This window comes from Eumetopias jubatus, unplaced genomic scaffold (genome assembly GCF_037043125.1).
Source record: "Eumetopias jubatus isolate StellerSeaLion01/CBP00866 unplaced genomic scaffold, mEumJub1_p1.0 scaffold_15, whole genome shotgun sequence".
Lineage (NCBI taxonomy): Eukaryota > Metazoa > Chordata > Mammalia > Carnivora > Otariidae > Eumetopias > Eumetopias jubatus.
Genome location: NW_028274821.1, coordinates 41,148,860 through 41,174,381, shown reverse-complemented (window position 1 = coordinate 41,174,381; position 25,522 = coordinate 41,148,860). Strand labels below are relative to the sequence as shown.

The following is a 25,522-nucleotide window of genomic DNA, read 5'->3' as shown; positions in this document are numbered from 1 at the left end:
ATTTAATTCTGTTTTCCTAGCATGAGATCTCTGTATAAATATTTAAACTAGTATAGTGTAGCACTTTGTAAATATATCTAAATACATATATATTTATGTTTGTACACACATACATGCACATATACAAAGTTAACTGCATAATAGGCTTCTTAAATTTATAACTGCATTTATCTATAGTTGACTCAGTGGTGGTGTTTAGCTTTGCTGGATGATGCTGACCAATTTAGAGTTCCCCATATTTTCTGATAACTTACTCTGATAGCACAAGTTAGTATTTGCAGACTTTTAGTGAAAATTTGATTTTTACCATAAACTGATTATTTAAACAGAAGGTAATTTCCCGAGATTAGGAAAAATAAAAGCGTTTTAGATAAAAGCACTTTGTTACTATATAAAAAAAGTTTAAAATTGTCTAAGTCCATTAATGGGATAGTATAGTGTATAATATATAGCCGATGTTTAAAAAATGTGCCTTGAATTTAAACAGATTAATTCTCAAGTGATTTTCTAAACCTGAGTGATCTGCTTACAGTTACAATAGTAATACATTAAAAAACAAAAGGCTAGGTAAAATACGTATTATTAGGCAAGTAGTAACCACACTGAAAAACTCAATTGTATAACCTTTTTTTAGAGTAATGTTTCTGATTAAGAATATAATAAATGTTCATGTTACGGTTGGATTTTGATACTTCCTTTTAAAAGAATGCAAGAGTTTAAGCTTAAAAAATAATCAACCAGGAGATGTTATGGTACTGTGGAGATTAGCGACATTCTTTCTTTATTTTTAAGGAGTAAAGATTAACTTGGTGACAAAAAATATGCTATTAATCTAAATTCTAAGATTGGGCGGTGAGCTCTCTGTTTGTTGGCCCCTTCCATGGTTTTCAGCTTCTCAGAGTACTTGTGGGAAGAAAAGTAGAAGTAGAAGGAGGTGGAGGTAGGGTAGGACGGTAGACCAGAGGCCTTAAACAGATCGAGGGACTTTCGTGATTGAATTCCTTAATAGGGCATTGCCGAGGTAGTCAGAGGGTGAGGGAAATAGACAGTGTGAATTGGAAGCAAGGAAATTTTTTGATATTTCCAGAAACTGCATTATCTTAACTGCCTAACAGCTTTAGATTTGGAGGTCAGTTCTCAGATCACCTGGAGATTTTCTCTCTTTCTGGCTTCCTGAGTAGTTTGTTATTGAGAGAACTCTTACATATAGACTGAGTACCTTTGCATTTCTCAAAGCTCTCTGGTTAAGAATGCCATCATTAAAGCGGGGGGGGGGGGAGTCAAGGAGGATGGGACAAGGTTAAGTCCATGAAGCCATAGCTGTTGGAGAGTATGTTTGAGTGCACATGTGAACACACTTCTGTGAAGGCCCTGCTTGCAAGTCGCAAAACACAGGAACTTTCGTGTTTACAAAGCATGAGCTCTTAAGTTTAGGGAATGCCTCTTTGAGTTTTGCATTTACTTCTATGTCTGATTTAAAAAAAAATAATGATACACCTTTGAAACAACAGTTTGTTAGGAATTGAACCAGCTATATCTTTTTTCCCCGAACAATGGCAGTATAATGCTATAGGGAAATGAAAACATTTGTGCAAGCTAAGTTCTAGTTTTGAACTAGGGTTTTCTGCGGGAATTATAAAATATTCTGAAAATTTGGAACACTAAAATTTTCAGCCTGCATCAGCCTTGAAAATTTTAGGATTACCACGTTAATTATTTTTCCTAGCTATGATTCACTGTTGTCATGGTGGAAGTGTAGCTCTAAGAATTTGTAAATACTTGTGGATATATATTTATTTTCAGCGACCAAGGATAGAATGGAAAAGTAAGACAAATTGGGAGTGCTTAGCAGTAAGGTCAGAGTGGCAGTTTTCAGTCTTCTTACTTCGAATCATTCAAATTGCTCTCCACAGCTGGGATGCTGTAATGGAAGAGCAATATCTAGAAGAAAGTTCTTGTTCTCTTGGCTACTGTCGCTTCCTCTGGCAAGTGTCTTCACTCCTTTGTTCCCGTTTCCATACCAATGAAACGAGGAGACTGCCATCTGCTCTTCCTGCCACACCGGGTGGTTGTGAGTTGAAGACCGATCGCATCCATGGACTTCCGTTGTGAAGTAGAAAGGGCTTTCCAAATGTGAGGTGGCATATTTAGCGTATAGCTGTTCCTGTGTGCTGTTGGCTTGTAGGTTGAAGTGCCATTAGCATAGCTCCGTAAAGTCAAGCATATATGAAGTTGTTTGTGTTTATTTTCAGTTTTCCCGATCCTGACGTGAACATCTTATTAAAGTTTAAAATACTGTTTCTGTTTTCCTTTTTTCTCCAGGATTAACAATTGTGTGGGTGAAGACAATCATTGGCTTTTTCTGCAGTTGTGTTTCTACACAGAACTTCTTACTTCCTACGCACTGATGTTTTCTTTCTGCCACTATTATTACTTTCTTCCAGTAAAAAAGCGTAACTTGGTAAGAAATGATTATAGCCACTAATGTTAGAGCGACGGTAGCATACAGTTATTAACATGTGGTTCCTTTACGTGCAGAAGATTGAAAACAAAAAACAACAAAAGTAAACGCCAAACTTGGTTAATTTTAAAATATATTGGGATTGAGAAAGTAGACCTTCATCTGACGTTCCCTTTTAACCAAATCCATTTATGATTATATATTAGGGTTGAGTGACTTTCTTGAAAAAGCAACATGTTAAATCTTTCGGTATATATGTTTTGGTTTAAAAATACCTACAACAATGAGAGAGTAAGTGAAAAATGCTAACTTCTTGTTTCCTTTCAGGAATAAAAATAGACTTAATTTTTTAAAGGTTCTCAAAGGAATGTTAAGTTTTTGAGAAAAGGGACTTTTCTCCCCTGACTTTTAACAACGAAAAGAAGAATTTGCAGGGTTCTTTAAAAAGTTGTTGTTATATATACTGTTGGAAACAGTGCTTTTCCCATTTTGTACAGGAATAACAATAGATCTTAGTTAAGACTTGTCCCAGATTGGTGATGTTAGGGGTGGTTATGGGAGTAAGAGCAGTGGCAAGTTTTCAGTACTTGACTATATACGTATCAACACCATGCTGTTGGGCATGCTGTGGGCATGTTGTTTCCATTCTCACTTTAATGCACACAACAACCACATGAGGTGGGGTACACTTTCCCCCACTTTTATAGATGAGCAAAGAGACTAATAGAGGTTAAATAGGTAGCTCCTGAAGGCACAAAGCTAGTAATTATTCAACTGATTTTAGTTGTAGAGCTGGGATTTGAATCTGATCATGTGTTTTTGAATCTTCTGTGTTTTGTGTGTACAGTTGATATTCAGTCTGATCTTGTGCATTATTTGGACTTGGATTTTGTTTTTGAAATACTGTGTGTGTGTGTGCGTGTGTGTGTGTATAAGTCAGAGAAAGAGGCAGACAGGCAGACAGAATGGAAAGAAAGCATGCACAAGAGTGCCTGTGTGTGTGTGTGTGTGTGTGTGTGTGTGTGTGTGTGTGTGTGTGTGTAGAAGGAGGGTAGAGTGGGAGCAAGCGAAGAAAGACCAGAATCCTTGATGGAGAAGGGGGATTTTTCTTTCCTATTTGTATCATTTTATACTGTTTAAATCTTAAAAATAACAATCTCAGTGGTGGCACATATAATTAAATTTTGGAGTAAGGGAGTGAAGGGCCTTTCTAAAGAATAAGGTCGTTAAGTTCTGTGTCTTTAGGTCATTTTTGTATATATGATCTTTTTTTTTTAATTAATTTATTTATTTCAGACAGAGAGAGAGAGAGAGGGAATGCATGAGGGGGAGGAGCAGAGAGAGAGGGAGAGAGGACCAAGCACACTCCTCCCTGAGCACAGAGCCTGACGCAGGGTTTGATCTCATGACCCTGAGATCACGACCTGAGCTGAAACTAAGAGTTGGATGCTTAACCAACTGCACCACCCAGGCGCCCCTATATATGATCACTTTGTATAAGTAAAAGAGGATATTTGCTGTTGTTGCTTGGCTGTGTATATTAGTTTGGTCTTGTGATGATTATGCTTATTAAATAAAGATTGAGCAATTAAAATTAGATACTAATAACTGAAAAAAGTTTAAAAGGGAGAAGTTTAAATATGGATGTTTGACATTTTCACACTGAGAATTTAGTGCACGCTAGTACTGTAGTTTTAGAAATGTTTTATCTGAGGGCTCCTGGGTGGCTCAGATGGTTAAGCGTCTGCCTTCGGCTCAGGTCATGATCCCAGCCAGGGTCCTGGAATCGAGTCCCGCATCAGGCTCCCTGCTCCTTGGGAGACTGCTTCTCCCTCTGCCTCTCTCTCACTCTCTCTCTCTCTCTGTCTCTCATGAATAAGTAAATAAAATCTTAAAAAAAAAGTTTTATCTGATTTATAGATTAATTTCTGATATAATTGGCATTATAGTTAGAAGATGTAAAAGGTTGAACGTATTCCCGCAAGAGTAACCTGTTTCAAATAATGGGGCCTAATAAGAAAAGCATTAAAATAAAATTGCCCAGTAAGATTAAGGTCATACTTTTTTAAGGAGAGAGAGAGATACAATTGGTGATGTTAATGAAACTTAATGGAGGTTCTCTAGGAGGAAGTGCATTGTAGTATAGTGAAGGGATTGGCAATTTGACCCTCCACCTGTTTTTATTAATAAAGTTATATTGAAACAAAGCTACTCTCATTTGTTTCCATGTTGTCTACAGTTGCTTTTGGGCTACAATAGCACAGTTAAGTAGTTTTGACAGGGTCATATGGCCCGAAAAACCTAAAATATTAACTCTCTGGCTCTTTATATTGAGTTTGCCAACCCTGGTAATAGAATGATCTTGGCTTTATAAACAGACACCCCTAGGATCAAGGCCTGGCTTTTGTTTTTATATGTATAACCTTTGACACCAGGTTTAACCATTCTGAATTACAATGTTCTCTTCTGGAAAATGTGAATAATAAGAGATTAAATGAGATAACACATGTGAAAGTATCTGATATGTAATAGATGTTCAGTTTATGTTACGTTTGACTTTATAAAAGCTCTCAGAAGGAGAAAACAGCTTTTCTTTGACCTATTAATTTTTTTTAAAGGTGATAATATTTGAATCCTTAGAAATATATATATAAATATTATATATTATATGATTTTATTAAATATATATTTACGTGCATACTGAATGTTGACAAAACACCAGCAGAATAGTAAATGTTTAAGAGATTGGGGCGCTTGGGTGGTTCAGTGGGTTAAGGGTCTGCCTTTGGCTCAAGTCATGATCCCAAAGTCCTGGGATTGAGCCCCACATTGGGCTCCCTGCTCAGCGGGGAGTCTCCTTCTCCCTCTCCCTGTCTCCTCCCCCTGCTCATGCTGTCTCTGTCTCTCTCCCTTTCTCAAATAAATAAATAAAATCTTTAAAAAAAATAAATGGAATTGTTTTCTTAAATCTCTTTCTGATAGTTTGTTATTAGTGTATAGATACACAACTGATATTTGTATATTGATTTTGTATCCTGCAACTTTACTGAATTAATTCACTAGTTCTGACAGTTTTTAGTGGTCTTTAAGTTTTCTGTATATATCATGTCATCTGCAAAGGACAGTTTTACTTCTTTTCTAATTTGGATGCCTTTTATTTTTTGTCTTGCCTTATTGCTCTGACTGGCAGTACTAAGTTGAATAAAGGTGGTGAAAATGGGCATTCTTGTCTTGTTCCTGATCCTACAGGACAAGCTTTCAGCTTTTTATTATTGAGTATGATGTTCCTCTGGGCTTGTCATATATGGCCTTTATTATGTTGAGATATGTTCCTTCTATGCCTAATTTAAGACTTTTTATCATGAATGGATGTTGAATCTTGTAGAATGCTTTTTCTCCATCTGTTGAGATGATCATGATTCTTTCTTTTTTACCATTCTACTAATGTGGTGTATCACATTGATTGTTTTGCAGATATTGAACCATTCTTGTATCCCTGGAATAAAACCTACTTGATCATGGTGTATGATTTTTTTAATGTATTGTTGAATTCAGTTTACTAATATTTTGTAGAGGATTTTTACATCTATGTTCATTAGGGATTTTGTCCTGTGATTTTCTTTTCTTCTAATGTTGTCTGATTTTGGTATTAGGTTAATGCATGTCTTGTAAAATGATTTTGAATGCAGTGTAGCTGCTTCTGCTTGCTTTTGGTTTCCACTTACATGGAATATCTTTTTCCATCTTTTCACTTGCAGTCTGTTTGTCCTTAAAGCTGAAGTGAATCACTCGTAGGCACCATATTGTTGAGGGTTTTTTCTTTAATCCATTCAGCCATTCTTTGTTTTTGATTGGAGAGTTTAGTCCATTTACATTTAAAATAATTATTGATAGGCATGCACTTAATATTGCCATTTCGTTAATTGTCCTCTGGCAATTTTATAATTCTTTGTTCCTTCTTCTCTTGCTCTCTTCCTTTGTGATTTGATGATTTTCTATAGTTGTGTTGTGTAGGAATTGCTCAGCTAGTTTATGGATTTCTTTCAAAGAATTGTTCCATATGTAGCAGTAGATTCAGTGTGTCTGTAAAAAGAGTTGAGTTCAGGAGCCTTGTATGTCACCACCTTGGACTGGAATTCCTTTTCTTTTCTTTTTTTTTGGTCTTTGTACTTTAGCAGTTATTCTGTGATGTGCTTCATTGCTTTCTTTGCATTTTTCCTCTTTGAGAGAGTTTATATAATTTCTTAAATCTCTGGCTTGATGACATTCTTAAGTTATAAACATTTCTTGGCCTCTGTTACTTCAAATATTCCTTCTGCCAAACTTTTCTTTTGCATTTCTGATATTCTGATTTTATGTACATGATTTCTTTTTTTTTTTCTTGATGCTTCAGAGTGGATATTTTCTACTGACCTTTATTCTGGTTTACTGATCAGCTCTTCTGTCTAATCTGTCAGACCTTCTACTGAGTTACTCAGTTCTATTTTTCACTTTCAAAATTTTCATTGATAACTTTTTCATAGATCACTTCTTTAGTGAAATTCTCCCATTTGTCATCCATACTTTTGAGCATTTTAATTAAAGTTATTTTAATGTCTATGTCTGTCAATTTCAGTATTGAGATCTACTTATGGGTCTATTTCTGTTGACTTTTTTTTCTGTCTCTCTTAGTTTCCAGATAGTCAGTCCTTTCTTCTGACACATCTGATAGGTTTTGTTGGATACCAGGCAATTTCTATGACCAACTGTAGATAAGCTGGTTGATTTTTTTTTTTTCAAGATATGATTTACTCCTTTTTTTGGATAGGCAATAAAGAGAAGGCTCATCTTGATCCAACCAAGGGTTTGTATGACAAATATTCCTAAGGTTAAATAACAGAACATTGGTCTTAATATAGCATTTCCTTTGAACATGACATTTATTAACATTTATTGAAGTTTGGAAGGATTTATGATTACTGGGCTTTGTCTTTGTGAAGGACTACTTTCAGTTTTCCTTCTCTTATGATGTAACCCTTCATGAGTCTCAGCTGAAAAATTTAGGTGTTTACTGTGGATCGTGCCTTCCTTGTTCTTTCCCCAACTCTGTGAGACTACAGACAGTTCCGAGCCTCTGCTTGTGCTTGACCTTTCATACCGGGTATGAATTGACAAGTACCTTATGGTAAAAAGCAGTGCAGAATGTAGGACTCACCTTAGTGCGTTTCTGTGCTCTTGGATCTTGGCCCTCTAAGCCTTAGCTAGTTTGGCTACTTCCCAGTTGTCTTTAGTCAGTTGTTTATTTATTAATTAATTGGATTTTATGTGGCTTTTAGTAGTGTTCTTATTGAGGGGCATCTCATAAAACTTTCCCCCAACAGATGACATTGGCAGTAGCATTTTGTTTAAAAATCTTTCCAAGTGATTTTTTTTTTTCCCAAAGATTTACTTATTTTAGAGAGAGAGAGAGTGAGCAGGGGAAGGGGCAGAGGGAGAGAATATCCAAGCAGATTCCCACTAAGCTCAGGCTCCATTCGGGGCTTGATCTCAGGAGCCATGAGATCAGGACCTGCGCTGAAAATGGGAGTCGGATGCTTAACCGACTGAGCCACCCAGATGCCCCACTTCCCAAGTGATTCTAATCTGTGTTGCCTAACTTTGCAGCTCCAGGAGGCAACACTCATGTCATAGTCTATAGAAAAGGTATCCTATGGAGTTGTGTAGAAAGTGCAGCTCTAGCCATAGGGTTTGAGAACTGTTGTGCTGTAGGAAATGAGGCTTGGGATGGACTTTAATATAGGTAGAAATTAACCAGATGAGATGGAGGCAGTCGTTGGACAAGAGAACAACTAAAGGTTAGAGGCAATCATTGAAATAATTGGTTTTAAGGTCAAATCTGTTCTAAAATACTAATATACTGTCTAGCAAATATTTCTAAGGTGAAATAGAACCTTGCTCTTACTGTAGCAGTTCTTTTAATGACAACATTTACTGTATTTTTTTATAAGGTAGAAAATACAAGTAATTTCAGTACAAAAGTCACCATTGTTACCATTGACACTTAAAAAAAAATGTTTTGTCATGGAATATTCTTCAAACAGCCCTGCCCCCTCAATTTTTTCCCAAGTTTTTGCCTGTGTCTTTTTTATTTTTCTCTAAAACAAACAAAACTATAACCAGCTCTTCCCTTTGTGTGGAAAGCTCGCCAGATAGTGTCAGAAACATGTTAATTCACATTGTTACCCTTTCAGTTATTTGAGATATGAAATAAAGATCCCCAGATGTCCCTGATTATCTTTGGCGATTGTATTAATGATGACTCTGCATCTTTCTTGTAGAGATATTAGCACAATTAAGGGATGCCATGGACTTTGACCAGGTTCTTCTGTCATTCAAAGGAAGTGAAAAAGCTTTAGTCTGTGTTCTTTATACCCTCTCAGGTTGGTAGATGGCAGCATAGTATCTTTTCTAGCCAAATTCTAAGGCCAAGTGCTTGTTCCCTGGGTGGGAAGAGAAAGTGTTAACAACTCTTCCTTCAGTTTTTGTTTCTTTTGTTTGTTTGTTTTTAAGGTAAGAGCGTTTATTCATTAAACAAAAGAAGAAATGGATTGCCATTTAAACTTTGCTGTAATGGCACTCAGCCTGTATTCAGTAGAAAACTGGTATATTTTCGTTAAGCTCAAGGAAAAGAGAGAGAAAGCAAGCTGTTCACAAACTGGGAAGTAAAGGGCTTGGGACCCTGATTTGCTTCCGTTTCTCTTCTCTTAGCTTCCTCTTGTCAGGTCTTTCTGGGCTGGATTGTTTTAACCGCTTTGCAGTTGCCCCCCCCCCCCTTTTAGAGTAACTTAATACTTTTTAAAAAATTTCTTCTTATTTTTTACTTTCAAAATATCCACCTATCGTGAACTTTCAAGGATTTATATATTTTTACTATGTGAGATTTTGAGGAAATATTTCAAATATCCTTTAATGAGGGAAGGAGACGTATAGGAGATAAGGAATTTATTCATCACGAATCAATGCCCAAAATAAGGATATATTTTTAAGCTGTAGATATTGATATATATTCTAAGTTTTATACTAAAGGCCTACAGACCTAAAATGAATAAGTATTACTATCTTCTTTGTAAACAGTCACTAAAATAATCTCAAGAGTCTCAGTATAAAACAAAAATACATAAATGGAAAAACTGTAGAAACTTAATAGGTATCTTTCTAAATAAACATGGATAACTTAAGCATTTTTAGTTAGAATCACAGAATCCAAAATCAGTAAAGATCATAGGCTTTGAGATATTTGAATAAGTTTTTCAAATGTTAGATGTCAGTTTAGTTTGACCATCATTTGTATTTATCATGCCAATATAATGTTAAATTTTACTTTTTAAAACCCTTCTTGAAACTAATGTCTTATTTTAAGTAGTTACCGGGATGAAATCATTTTAAAGATTTTAAGACTTTAATTGGCAGTGATTTGGCATTTTAAATTAATAAAATAAATGGATATTAAAGAAAATTTTCATTGACCAAGGTCCATATTTGACTATTTTCCGCATAGTTATTTTAAGTATTTATAAGCAAATGCCTAGTCATTTGGTCTATTTTTAAAGTATAATAATGTATTTCATTTTATTGTTTGCTAGCTTACCAAAAGTAATAGTAGAAAATTATAGCTGTAAAATTAAATATGAAGGAAGGTATCACTTTACCTAGTATGCTTTTAAAAATTTATTATTCATGGATTCATGAATATATCATTAGTCATATTTTTCATGAATTTTACTTTCTGTTATTCTTGATCTGTAAGCATTTGATTAGTGGAAAATGCCAACTCATTTAAAATACCTCTGAGAGGATAAGTAGTATGGTTCCCATTGTACAGAGAAGGTGACTAAGAGTCAGAGAGGCCCCAAACTTGTCTAGTTACCACTTGGCAGAGCTATGATTTTGACCCATTTCTGTCTGTCCCTGAGTCAGTGTTCTTTCCATACTACCAAGATGCTATTGTACTTTTTGTATTTTTCCCTAGGGTGATTTTTTTTTTTTAAACAATATTATGGTCACATTGTTAATTTAAAAAAAAATACAGATTTTAAAGAAATGCTAAAGCATCACAAAAATCTGTGTTTTAGGGAAAGCTCATTGAATCTCCTGATTGGTGAATTCATACTTTTGCTGTTTTCATTTTTCACTGAGGCAACCTGTTTTTAGTAGCTCATCTAATATGAAGACTGTCAAAATAGACCTTATTAAAGGCATTATAGTGGTTTAAATATTTTTAAAAATATGTACTTGCTGGCAATCTCATATTGTAGGGAATACTGTCTCTCTAGGTGAGAAAATCGGAGGTGGTTTTCTTTTTGAAATAAAGAATTCATAGCTAGTAGTATAGAGATTTTGTAGCTAATCATTTGTGTCATACCACGTTTGTTCTAAAGTGACATCTTTTAAATTGTTTTTACATGAAGTGGATTCAGATAATTTGTAATTGATTCTTACATACCTGTTTTTTTGTGAAGGCCAAAAACCAATATATTAACTGCATTTAAGGCTATAGGGAGAGTGGCAGAAGGGGGAAGGAAGGGAGAGAATTTCAAAAAGTACGTGCTGCCAATATTCAGAAGAGGAAAATAAATAATGTTTAGCAGTCCAGCCAACTCTTCAGCTAGGAAGATACATTATTATTATTCCAACTAGCTCATATCTAATAGCGTTGCTAAGGATTTGATGTCAGATATAACAATGCCACGGAATTAGTTGTGTAGCTTTTTGGCTAACAAAGAATAGAAATAACCAGAAGCTTTGATTGGAGGTAGCTTCGAATGTTGGTAAATCTCTATTCTTTCTATATAATCAATCTTTAAAAGTATTTCAGACTTTACTCAATAACCTCTGTTTTTTGGTATTTATAAAGTCATTCATTTATTTATCACGGTCACTTTACAATGGATAGAATCACTGAAATATGTATTTAACTTTTTGGATTTGGGAGAAAAATAGTTGAGAATAGGCAAGAATAGTGTGGAATTAAGAAAAAATGAAATGAAAATTATTTTTAATGCTAATATGGTGGTAATTTGGCGTTTTTATGCGTGTATCCTGAAATGGTGGTGGAGATATCATCCCTTGGTAATTTTTTTTCCTTGAAAGTAGTGGTGTCAAATATATAATTAGTTTATATTTGTAGAAAAAGAAACAGTTTAAGAATACCCTATTATTGGGACACCTGGGTGGCTCAATTGGTTAAGTGTCCTGACTCTTGATTTCAGCTCAGGTCTCCATCTCAGGGTCCTGAGTTCAAAAAAACCCAAAAAGAATACCCTATTATTCTAACAATTGTCAGTTGAATGTGTCAGTATATCCCAGTGCTTTTAGTGATGGATAGAACATGGAAACATTATAATAAGTCTTGACCTTGCCCTGCAATACCAGGTCTCCTGAATATATGTCTTCAGTAAATTTGTTTATATAGCTAATTATTTATGAATATTACAGCATTAAGCATAAAAGATTTAGCAGTTTTTATTTCTCTCTGAGAATGGTTCAGTCACTTTGAGTTTAAATGGTTACAGCCTGGAAGCAATTTTATTGTCTCGCTCATTTTTTTTTTTTATTTTAAGATTGAGTGATTGATTTTAGAGTGAGAGAAAGAGTGCACGGGCCTGGGGAGGGGCATAGGGAGAAGGAGAATCTCAAGCAGGTTCTGCACCCAGGGCTTGATCTCATGACCCCAAGATGATGATCTGAGCCAAAATCAAGAGTCAGACACTTAATTGACTGGGCCACTCAGGTGGCCATCTCACTCATCTTTGACCGAACATCGTAAGTTAAATGGTAAGTATAGCAAGAAAACATGGTATCTTTTTTTTTTAATTCCTCCAGTTTTTCTAGAGTTTTTACTACTGAAATATGGGAAGGCAGACAAAATGGTTTTTCTAAAATATTTTACCCTCAGCCATGAAACTGGCAGTCAGGTGCCAGTGCAGTTTGCTCCCTAAGAAAACTGCAATTATATCTTTATCAAAATTTAATGTGTCATCCTGAACCCTCAATGATAGCCATTAGTTAAGTGTGATTGATGATTTTTTTTTCATTTAGAACATTAATTTCCATTAGAATTTAACAAAACTGAAAAAATGCATTTTACTTGGGGGCTGGACATGAGAGAGGGATGTACAGAATAGTCCTATAACTTCTTTGGGATATTATGATCAAACTTAAACTAAGGCTCATTCCAAAATGTTCTGATAACCATACAGATGTAACAGGATTTTATTTTATGCAAGAGTAATTGCCGCAGGAATCTTAACTTCAGCATGTGAAGTTGGTTTTGAAGCCATTTTGAAAATTCAAATCTGTATGCTTTAGATATCTCCATTGTGATATAAGCTATTTCATTTTTGAAAAATAGAGGGAACCAAATCCCTTCCAGCAGTGCAGTGGGGGAGGGAGGGAGATTTTGTCCCTCAGAGGACATTGGTCATGTCAGGAGACATTTTTTTGGTTGTCACAGATCTGGGGAGTGCTTCAGGCATCTAGTGGGTAGAGGGCAGGGATGCTGCTAAATATCCTACAAGGCATAGGGTAGTCTCCCCAACGGAGAGTGATTTAGCCCAAAGTATCAACCGTGCTGAGGTTGAGAAACTTTTTAGTAAGAGGAAGATCATAAATACCTCAGATCTTGTTAATTTTCAGATTAGTCTCATAAAAACACAGAAAACTACTTGAAATAATGGCTTATAAATAAAGATTGCTTCCTACTGATGCTATAAAAACTTACATTTTATAATAATGTAAAATTTTATTTGTGAAACATGTTTATTTTATTTTTTTTTAAGATTTTATTTATTTGAGAGAGAGAGAATGAGAGCCAGAGAGCACGAGAAGGAAGAGGGTCAGAGGAAGAAGCAGACTCCCTGCTGAGCAGGGAGCCCGATGTGGGACTCGATCCCGGGACTCTAGGATCATGACCTGAGCCAAAGGCAGTCGCTTAACCAACTGAGCCACCCAGGCGCCCAAAGCATGTTTGTTTTAAAAAATTACTAAAAACACTCATTTAGCCATTTAACAAATATTTGTTGGGTGTCTATTGTGTGCATTGTTCCCTAATCTAGGCTCTGAGGATGCAGCAGTGAATAAAACCCAAGTTCTTGCATTAAGGAGGTTATATTCTAATTGGAGGAGACAGGCAATAAACAGATATATAACATGCAAAAAAGTATTATTAAGTGTAATACAGTTGGGTAAGGGATAGAGATTAATGATTGATAATACAGTCAGAGAAGGCCTTTCTCAATAGTGACGCTTGAGCAGAGACCTCGAACTCAAGCAAGTCACTGATATTGGGAGGGAGAGCATTCCAGTGAGAGGAAAGAACCCGTGCCAAGTCCCCCTGGGGTGGGAGTGCACTTGATATTGTCAAGGAGCAGTAAGAAGACCAATCTACCTTGAGTGGAGCAAGTTGGGGAGAAGGTAGGAGGAGCTGAATTGAAAGCAGTGAGGGATGGAATTGGAGGTTAGAGATGGGTTCTTTTTTTAGGATGTTTGTGGTCAGGACTTTGGAGGGTTTTGAGCAGAGTTACACAAACTCATTTACATTTTAGAAAGAAAACTGATGGGAAATAAATTGAGGGAGGACAAGCATGGCAGCAGTAAGACTAGTTGCGAGACTATTAAAATGTAGTCCAAACATGAGATGATTATGGGAGTGGTGGAAGTGTTGAGAAGTGGGCCATTATAGTTTGAAGAGCTAAAGGATTTGGTGATGTTTGGATGTGGGGTATGAGGTAAAGTGTGACAAGTCGAAGATGATTGCAAGGTTTCATGGCCTGAACAACTGGAAGAATAGACATATCACCTCCTGAGATGGAGAAGCCTGGAGGAAGAGTTGGTTTTAGGAGGAAGTTAACGATTTTTGGTTTAATGTATTTACTTTGAGATGCCTATTCCATATCTAAGAAGAGATGTTAACTAGACAGATGCAGGGATCAATTTCAGTGGAGTGATGTGAGCTATAATCTATGCACTTTCAGCATAAAGATGCTATTTAAGGCCATGGGATTTGATAGGAGATTTTCTAGGGAGTAAGTACACATAGAGAAGAAAAGAGGTCTGAAGACCAACCCAGGGCACTCTTGAATTTTAGAAGACAGAAAGATGAGGAGGAATCAGAAAGGTAACTAAGAAGGAGCAGCCAGTGAACCAGGAGAAGAGTGGTGAAAGAGAGGGTCAAGGAAGTTGATGGTGTACTGAGGGGAAGTTATAGCAGTGTACTGTGGCGTATAAACAGGGAGTCAAGCGAAAGTATTGGGGGAAGACAGTAATAGGTAGTGAAATGGTGGTTGCGTCAACAGATTGGAGGTCCCACTGATGTTGAGAATTTGTTAGCATTGATGGCCTACAGGGAGTTAGGCTCCAAAGGTAGGAGGTAGGTATTCAGAGTGTGCTGTGCTTGAATTTGCATTTATGTAACGGGTACAGTTATAGGAAACGGTATTATCTAGGATTTAATCAAAGAATTTGGATCGAGGGGCGCCCGGGCAGTTAAGCATCTGCCTTCGGCTCAGGTCATGATCCCAGGGTCCTGGGATCAAGCCGCGCATCAAGCTCCCTGCTCAGTGGGAAGCCTGCTTCTCCCTCTTCCACTCCCCCTGCTTGTGTTCCCTCTCTCGCTCTGTCTCTCTCTGTCAAATAAATAAAATTAAAAAAATAAAAAATTGGATTGATTTTAGATTAGGATAGAAGATAAAATTGTTGAAAGAAATGAGTTCAAGGAATTCACAGACACAAGTATTAATTAGAAGACTTACTTGCTAGATCGTAAGTGGCCAGATTCAACTCTTGGCTTATTTTCATTTAGCTTGCATCAAGAGGTGATGCCCCCACTGCTCTCTAGTTTTATAACATTTTGGAAGTTTAATTGATAGCATTACAAAAGATTGCCAGATAGGAATGTAGGAGTATTATTCCGTGCAGGCACCCCTCTCTTCCTCTGTTGGTTTGTGGGGGGTGTGTGTGTGTGTGTGTGTGTGTGTGTGTGTGTGTGTGTGTGTACATGTTGCCTGTGTGTTTCTTTTTCTGTGTTTATCTACACTATTGCATGTGTACAGCAGTCTCTATAGGCAGGGCTCTGCATCTTCACATGTTGTGGGGAGGAGACTCTGCTCTTTTGTCTAGCGTTCTTCCTCTTTTCCATTGATTCATTCAGTAAATACTTACTGAGTACCTGCTGTGAGCTAGAATTGGTTCTAGGTTCCAGGGACTCATCATTGAACAAAAAGGCAGAAGTCCTCATCCTCAAGAAATGTACCTCCTGGGGGGCGCCTGGGTGGCTCAGTCATTGGGCATCTGCCTTCAGCTCAGGTCATGATCCCAGGGTCCTGGGATCGAGCCCCGCATTGGGCTCCCTGCTCAGCGGGAAGCCTGCTTCTCCCTCTCCCACTCCCCCTGCTTGTGTTCCCTCTCTCGCTGTCTCTCTCTGTCAAAAAATAAATAAAATCTTAAAAAAAAAAAAAAGAAATGTACCTCCTGCTGAGCGAGTACATGTACATACTCCGGCAGGAAGTACATAAAGAAATAGATATATATTGGGTGGAGGTAGGTACTAGGGAAAGAAATAAAATAGACCAAGGAGATAAGGAATGCTGGGAGTTTCTGTAGTTTGGTCAAGGAAAAACAAGCAAATAGGCTCCAATAAAAATAAGCAAATTGGGTCTCTAATAAGGTGGTATTTAAGCAGAGACCTGAAGAAAGTGAGGAAGCAAACATGGGTATCTGGGGAAAGAGTTTGCTAGGAAGAACAAATGTAACAGCCCTGATGTGGGAGTTTGCTTGATGTGTTCAAGAAATAGCAAGGAGATCAATATGGTGGGATCGGAGTGGCCCAGGAAGAAAGCGGTAGATGGGATCACAGAGCAGTGGGACTCCTCCTCTCTCCTTTTTTCCTTCTGTCTCATATCCTTTCCTATAACTTATTTGACGTTTTTTGTCTCTCCTTTCATAGGCCATATGTAACCAAATTTTATTTTCCACTTTGTTATATGTATTTTAAAAGAGTTTTGTTTCTATTTATGAAATCAAAGTATTTTTATATTGTATTTTTCAAGGTCACAACTTTCTTCTCAAGTGTAGTTTAATTTTTTGTACCTTCTATATTGTAAAACACAGAGGAGTGTACACAAATAAAAACAAACAGCCCAGTGAATTATCACAAATCCTCTTTGAGCAATTCTTATAAGATTTATTCTTTTTGTTATTAGACATAGTTCCTTTTCATTGTAATGAATATCACTATAAATTTATTCATGGTGCAGTTGACCCTTGAGCAGCACAGGGGTTAGGGGAGCCGACCCCCTGTGCAGTTGAAAATTCATGTATAACTTTGACTCCCCCAAAACTTCACTACTGATAGTCTTACTGTTGACTGACAGCCTGAGCAATGACATAGTCGGTTAACACATATTTTGTATAGGTATTATATACTGTATTCTTACAATGAAGTAAGCTAGAGAAAAGAAAATGTTATTAATAAAAGCATAAGGAAAAGAAAATACATGTATAATATAGGGGAAAAAATCTGGATATAAGTAGACTGGTGCCAGTCAAACCAATATTGTTCAAGGGTCAACTGTATTTCATTTAATTTAAGACTATCCATTCTATTGATGGACATTTACATTATTTCCAGTTTGGGGCTGTTAGAGATGATGGTGCCAGAAAGCAGCCTTGTTCATGTCTCTCCTGTATATGTGCATGTATTTCCCTTGACTTATAGCTAGAAGTGATAGTGTTCAAAGGATATATCTGTGTTCCTTTAGATACTGTTATACAGTTTTCCAAAGTGGTCCTATGAATTTAAACCCCCACTAGTAGAGAATATAAGTTCAGAGTACTTCACAGCCCCACTAATACTCGTTCAGGTCTTCTTTTTTCTTTTTTTAAACATTTATTTGAGAGAGACAGAGATAGAGAGAGCATGAGTGGGAAGGAGGGGGAGAAGCAGACTCCCTGCGGAGCAGGGAGCCCGCTACAGGGCTCAATCCCAGGACCCTGGGATCATGACCTGAGCCAAAGGCAGCCGCTCAGTGGACTGAGCCACCCAGGCGCCCCTCGTTCAGGTCTTCTTAAAGTTAGCCATTTTGCTGGAGATGAGTAGTACTTGATTGTGTTCTCATTTGCATTTCTCCAATGACTAATGGTATTGAGCCCCTTTTCATATGTTTACTGACCACATGAATAGCCTATTTTACACAGTGTGCCTGTGTAAGTATTTTGCCTATTTGGTGGTGGTGGTGGTGGTGGGGTGGTTATTTGACTTTTTTTTTTTTTTTTGGTAATTGTAGGGCATTTTAGATTTGAACTCTTTTTTGAGTATGTATAATAAATATCGTCTGCTCTCTAGTTTACCTTTTCTCTGTTGATGGTATTTTTTGATTAACAGAAGTTTTTAATTTAAATGTACTTATCAGTCTTTTCCTTTTTGGTTAGTGTTTTTTGGGTTCAATTTAAGAAGTCTTTTTCTGTCCCCAAATCATCAATATAATTCTCCCACGTTGTCTTCCAAGTATTATATTTTTTTACATTTCCACCTGGAATTGATTTTTGTGTCTCTCATGAGATATGAATCAGGGTTTCATTTTTTTTTTCCACAGATGGATAGCCAGTTGATTTAGCACCATTTATTAAAAAGATAATTCTTTCTACTCTGCAGTGCCATCTTTGTCAGAAACCAAGCCATATATGTGTGTATCTGTTTCTGGTTCTTTGCTAGTCCGTTGGTCTATTTGTCTGTCCTTGTGGTTGTACCATGTCATAACTATAGTTTTATAGCAAATCTTGTTATCCAGTGGAGACTCTTCTTTTTTTCATTATTTTTGCTCCCTTGGGAGCCTTTTTAGACATTTTCTCCCCTTCCCTCTATGAAATTAAACACTAAGGAATAAGATTTTGTCAGGTAGGTTTGATTTGTGTATGGCCACAAAACTATTGAAATAGGTGATTTTTTTTCCCCCGGGAAGAACCAATTTTCTCCCTCCTTGGGGGCCATATTACCTATATTGAGAATGCATGCAGTAAGCCAAACCCTCCCACCTTTTTCTTTTTATATAGGAGTGGTATGTATTCGTTGTGTTTTGTTCATTCCTATGAAATTTAGAAACAGCTTACTTAGCAATTTGTACAAATCAAAGCAAAGTAAAATTAAAGAGAAACTGCTATCAGTAGACTATATGCTGTGCTGGTGGGGGATTTTTATTGGGATTGTATTAATTTTATACATCAGTTTGGAGAGTTGAATATCTTTAACAGTACTGAGTTTCCTGATCATAAGCGTAGTATAGCTCTAAGAAGAAAATTGCTTCAGGAAGGAATTGGAACCAGGATGAGTTCTATAACCATGAGTGAGTAGTTAAAACTTCTGCAAAGCATATTCACAGATTTACCAATGAGTTCTGGCTCTATCAAATATGAAAGGAAACAATAATTCTAGTCTTATACAAACTCTTTTTAAAAAGAACAGAAAAAGAGGGAACCCTCCCCAGCCCATTTTATGTGTACAGCATATGCTGAATATATAACTTATCAAAGATAATGAAGAATGAAAGGAAACTATAGTCTGATTATGATCATAGATAAACAACTTCTGCACAAAATATTGGCAAACTGAATCTGGATATATATGTAACCAGCCTGATCAAGTTGAGTTTATCTTAGACATGAAAGGCAGTTTTTACATTAGAAAATCAGTGTTGTTATCACATTAACAGATTAGAAAAAAAAATCTTGTGTATGCCGACAACCGTTTAGACAATGAAATTAATAGCAAAACCATTTATAATAGAATCAAGAAACAGGAAGTTCCTGAATTAAATATGGCCAAAAAAGTATAAGACCTCTGGGGGGAAAATATGAAGCTTAATAGAGAAAATATGTGTGTGTGTGTGTGTGTTTGTGTGTGTGTGTGTGTGTGTGTATCTGATTGTGTACTGTAACTTGAAAGACTTAATTAAAATTTTTCTGGAAATACACATGGATATCCATATAGTAAAAATAAATTCAGACCCCCGTATTTCACTGTGCACAAAAAGAATAAACATCAATTCCAGGTGGATTAGTGACCTAAATTGGAAAGGCAAAGCTACAGAGCTTTTAAAGGCTTTGGATGATAATATAGAAAAATGCCATTATTACCTCAGGATTGGGAAAGGTTTTTTAAACAGGAAATAAAAAGCACTAAAGGAAAAGATTGATAAATTGGTCTACATTAAATTGAAGCCCTTGGAGTTATCAAAATATGCCATAAAGAAAGTGAAACGGTAGACTCAGAGTAGAAGGTATCTGCAATATACAACTAAAACTTGGTAATATCCAAATGGTATGAAGAATGAGTAACCTTTACCTTCAGGGTAGGGATGAGGGAGAGAATGTGATGGGGAAGGAATGCACAGATGAAAGCTCTGTATGCTGTCAAATGTTCTCATTCTTGAGAGGGTGGTGTTACTTTTCTCTAAACTGAACTTACATCTTATGCATTTCCTGGATATAAGCACATTTCTTAACAAGAAATGGGGAAAATGAAAATGATAAAGGAATACAGTTGTTATATCCATTTGCTAGGGCTGCCATAACAAAATGCTACAGACTGGAAGGCTTACACAACAGAAACTCATTTTCTTGTGGTGCTGGAGGCTGGAAGTTGAAGAGCAAGTCAGCAGGTTGAGTTTCTCTGGACACCTCTGTCCCAGGCTTGCAGATGGGCCACCTTGTTGCTGTGTCCTCACCTGGTCTTTCCTCTGTGCTTGAGCTGTGTCCTGTGTTTCTCAGTTTCCTCTTATAGGGACACCAGTCAGATTGGATTAGTGCCAGCCCTAAGGGACTTGTTTTAACTTAGTCTCCTCCTTAAAGGCCCTGTCTCCAAATACAGTCACATTCTGAGGTACTAGGAATTAGGACTTCAACATAATGGGTTTTGAGGGAGACACATTCAGCCATAACGCTGAATATGTAGGAAAGATCTCGAATAGCAAAAGGGTTCTTGTGATTTGGATAAAGTTTTCCAAGCGAATCTTTAGATCCCAAAAGTGCTACATCGAAAAAAATGTAAAGTGAAGATGTTGTGCTCTGAAGAACTTTGCTAAATGACCAAGATTTGGATTTAGTACTGAAGATGTTCAATATGTGTGTGTAATCTTGGAATGCAGTTATGTTTTGAAAATGTTAAGAGTGATAAAAAGAAATTTCTCAAAGTATTTTACTGTTTTACACGAATACTCTTAAATATAAGTGTGCAACCTGGTGAATAAATGTAATATTAGAATTAGATCTTACAGTCTCATCATCCTCAACATTTATAAATTCTAGGTGGCAAAATTTGTTTAAGAGCTTTTCACTGGGAGAAGAGAAGATGCTTTTTATTTGGTCATATATGGTATATTTTCTACACCAAGCTCTACTATTACACCAAAAGTGCATTTCTTTTTTTTTTTTTAAAGATTTTATTTATTTATTTGACAGAGAGAGACAGTGAGAGAGAGAACCCAAGCAGGGGGAGTGGGAGAGGGAGAAGCAGGCTTCCCACTGAGCAGGGAGCCCAATGTGGGGCTCCATCCCAGGACCCTGGGACCATGACCTGAGCCAAAGGCAGACGCTTAACGACTGAGCCACCCAGGCGACCCCCATATGTGCATTGCTGAAATTCACCCTACTCTGTAAAATTATGCAGTGAAAACCACAGAGCTTATGGGAAGATGGAGGCACAACACTCAGAAACTTTGTCAGTGACACTCAAAAGGGTCAGAACCTAATACTATCAGCAGCACGGTTTCACACATGTTAAATAGTTGAGAAATACATAAATACGATACCAAACTTGACACTTTACCTTAAAAGAGACCTGCCATGTTGTTGTGGCAGTGGGCAAGAGATGGGTTACAGTAAGTGATGTGCTGGGAAGTAACAGAAGGAGAGTCATCTGAAATCGGAAAGGTGTAATAGCAGATGTGGATGAGTGAGGCTTCTAACACAGAGGATCAGTTGTGGTAGTCGATAGGTGTTCGGGTGTACGCATGTGTTTTGTGTATTCCCAGAAGCCTTAATTTAGCTGGGTTCAGTTTTCCGTGTTCATCTAGGGTTTCTTGCAGATGAAATCACAATAAGCAAACACAGAATTCTTGCTATGCTCAAGTTGTTTAATGTATGGACCACGTTGGAACAAATTTGTCTTTTCAAACAGCATTATAGCAGAACTTACTGCACTTAATTTTTTTTAACTTTTTTATTATGTTAATCACTATACATTACATCATTAGTTTTTGATGTAGTATTCCATGATTCATTGTTTGCGTATAACACCCAGTGCTCCATTCTGCACTTAATTTCTTGTATCATGCATGGCTCCATCTTTTCATCTTTACATGATTGGTAAGGACTCTAGACTCTTTTCACTGAGCGTTTGAAATGACTGCCTAATATCTGACTGCTATACAGCACCGTAAGTGTCTTGGTGGAGTTTAAGTTTTTCCAAGCCAATGAATTGAGCGGTTTGGGCGTAGACTCAGATTTCTGCTTGAGTCTGGTGGATAGTCACTGTGATACATCGAAAAGCATCAGTTCTGGGCGCCTGGGTGGCTCAGATGGTTAAGCGTCTGCCTTCGGCTCAGGTCATGATCCCAGGGTCCTGGGATCGAGTACCGCATCGGGCTCCCTGCTCCTTGGGAGCCTGCTTCTCCCTCTGCCTCTCTCTCTCTCTGTCTGTCTCTCATGAATAAATAAATAAAATCTTCGAAAAGCATCAGTTCTTTTGTTTTAAGCAAGCTCATTATGTTCAGTGACCTCCCTGTTTTTCATGTTGCTACCAGGATACCTTTAAGCCTTAACCTGAATCACTGTTAAAAAAGCATGTGGGTGGTTATGTTTTGGGGGTCCTTCCCATTCATCTGTTGCTTCTGTCCACTGTGGAAGTGTTATTGCAGAGTTTAGCCGCTGTAGGTTTCCAGAACTCCGTCTCACTCCTCTAGTCTGTCTGCTTGGTAACAGAGTAAATGAAATGCTTCTTGCTTGCCTGTCTTTCCACCACTTTCTTGGGTTCACTTTCAAGACACTCATTTTTATGCCCTGAGACAGGAAATCAGCTTTCCCTCACAGCATTTACATGTCTCCTTCCTGTCTAGGCATTGCTTGATGTTTCTACAGTCTTCTGCATATATCCCTGGTAGAACATAGATCACACTGTTTCGGAGTTTCATAAAATTGGGTTCTCTCTCTAAATAAGCTGCAGTTTTTTTCAGGGTATGGACCATATCTTTCTCATTTTTACTTTTCTATTACTTAGCGCAGTGCTTGGCGGTGGTGTTTGAGTGGGTGGATGGATGGATGGATGAAGTAGGCTTAAAGAGAACTTGTCCACACAATCCTATCATTAATATTTCCCCCTTATTTTGACTAAGTCACATAATCTCTGGGTATCTTGGTCACCTGAACTTTAATACTATGAGTCATGCTTGTGCATTCAAACTCTTTAGCAGTATAATAATAAAATTTCCTTTTGTGTAACCAAAGATTATATATGTTTTGTTTGTGTTTTCTGGAGGTTTCTGTTTTGTTTTTTGGTTTTTGCTACAAACAGTAAGTGTGGCTAATTTGCAACTTTAGGATTGGGGTTTTTCGACACAAGAGTAGTAAAAATCCTATTTTTTGGCTTGCTACTATGAATTAAAAACAATTATTTTTGAAATTTTCAAATATTTATATAGTGATTAAGTGGAATAAACTCAAAAGGGGGAGAGTATTTTTTTAAGAAAATAAGGGGCGGTGTTATGGGTTAATTCTTGATGGTTACTGCAATTATAAGTAACTTTTCAATTTGTTTTTAAGTCTGTCTTCTCTCTTCTTATAGGACCTCTTTGTTGTTAGACATGAATTGGCCATAATGAGACTAGCTGCCTTTATGGGCATTACTATGTTAGTTGGAATAACTGGACTTTTTTATACTCAACTAATTGGCATCATCACAGTAAGTATATTTTTTAATGTAATGTATTTATGAACACATTTGCTAATTATGAACTTAATTCTAAGAAGTGACAAAAAGTTTAGAAATGAAAGGAGAAAATTACCACATAGTCATTTATATATTTTCATTTCCATATGCCTGTGTAATTTTAACATAGTTAGAATCAGTGTATAGAGTATATATACAGTTTTGCATCCTGCTTTTAAAAATTGGCATATTTCCATATGCCTACAGACTCCATGTTTACAGTTTTTAATAGTTGGATATACTCTGTTTAGTGAACATACCATATTAACACTTTGCCTTTTGATCAGCATCTAGTGTGTAATCTTTTTTTCTATATTACAAATAACACTACTTTGACCATCTCTTTTTCCTCTTTAAACAATTTAAGACTATTTAAGATAAAATCCAAAAAATGGAGGTGCTGGTTAGAAACACTTTATTAGTGATTGGGTCTTATTTATTTATTTTTTTGCATGTATTTATTAGCCAAATGGGATTTATCACAACAGAGAAGTTCAAAAAGTGAGAAAAATTATATTGAGTAAGGATTTAAAAGTTTGATAATCTACATTGTAGAAGATGTAGGCTAAGGTTTTCTCATACATCGTCGATGGTGGTAAATTGGCATAACCTTTTTGAAGGGTTGTCAGTGTGTATTAAACCTTAAAAGGCACAGTCATTTTGATCAACCTCTACACATTTGTTTTGTAGAAACTGTTTATTGACGTGTGTAAATAATCATGTGTGTTATAAAAGATCCCCATTATATTATGTATAGCATATGTATTGTGTATGTAAGCATAAGTGTTTACCAGAATATGTTCAGTGAAAACAATGTATAGTGAGAAAAAAATGTTATCAAAACTTACTATAAAGTAACAGTAATCAAGAAAGTGTGCTACTGGCACAAGGATACGCATATAGATAAATGACAATAGAATTGAAAGTTCAGAGATATATGTATGTGAATATAGTTAACTAATTTTCAACAACGGTGCCAAAACTATTCAACGGGGGAAAGAAAAGTCTTTTCAATAAATGCTGCTGGGATAACTAGATATACACATGCAAAAGAATAAAGTTGGACCCTTACCTCACACCATATACATAAATTAACTCAAAATGGATCATAGACCTAAATGAGGATCTAAAATGATAGAACTCTTAGAAGAAAACATAGGAGTAAATTTTGGAGTAGGAAATAATATCTTAGATATGACACCAAAAGTGCAAACAACCAAGAAAAAAATGGATAAATAAAACTATAAACTTTTGTGCTTCAAAGTACAAGATCAAAAAGGTAAAAAGGCAGCTCATGGAATGGGAGAAAATATTTGTAAATCCTATATCTGATAAAGGGCTTTTATATCTAGGATAGAGAACTCCTGTAACTCAGTACTAAAAAAAAAAACCCTAATTAAAACACGGCCAAAGGATATGAATGCACATTCATTCAAATAGGTTATACCAATGGACAACAAATACGTGAAAAGATGCTCAACATCATTGGTTATCAGGGCAATAAAAATCAAAACCATGATGAGGTACCACTTCACACACACTAGGATGGCTGTAATAAAAAAAGATGGTAACATAAGGTTGGTCAGGACGTAGAGGAATCAGAACCCTCACACACTGCTAGTAGGGATGGAAAACAGTGCAGACAGATAACAGTCTGGCAGTTCTTTAAAAAGTTAAACATGGAATGATCATTTCATTCAGCAGTTCCACTCCTAGGTATATACCCAAGAGAAATGAAACGTATGTCCGTGCAAATATTTGTACATGAATATTTATAGCAACATTATTCATACAAAATAACCTCAAACTGGGAGCAATCCAGGTGTCCGTTAGCTGATGAACGGATATACAAAATGTGGAATATCCACATAGTGGGTCTTATTCTGCCATAAAAAGAAGTAAAGGACTGATACATGCTGTAACATAGATGAACCTTGAAAACGTTATGCTAAGTGAAAGAGACCAGTCACAAAAGGCCCTGTATTTGTGATTCCATTTATATGAAATGTCCAGAATAGGCAAGTCTGTAGAAACAGAAAGGAGATGAG

At 36.5% G+C, this 25,522-nt stretch overlaps 1 protein-coding gene across 4 annotated transcripts in view; it reads left to right on the top strand.

The window, feature by feature from the left end:
* The window catches only part of ZDHHC21 (zDHHC palmitoyltransferase 21), a 66,027-nt gene that overhangs the window by 23,254 nt on the left and 17,251 nt on the right, over window positions 1-25,522 (top strand). For all 4 annotated transcript variants that reach the window (XM_028107295.2, XM_028107291.2, XM_028107292.2 and 1 more), the window contains 2 exons: window positions 2,323-2,461; window positions 23,331-23,447. In XM_028107295.2, coding sequence (XP_027963096.1) covers window positions 2,323-2,461; window positions 23,331-23,447 — 256 coding nt within the window. The remainder of the gene's footprint in view (window positions 1-2,322; window positions 2,462-23,330; window positions 23,448-25,522) is intronic.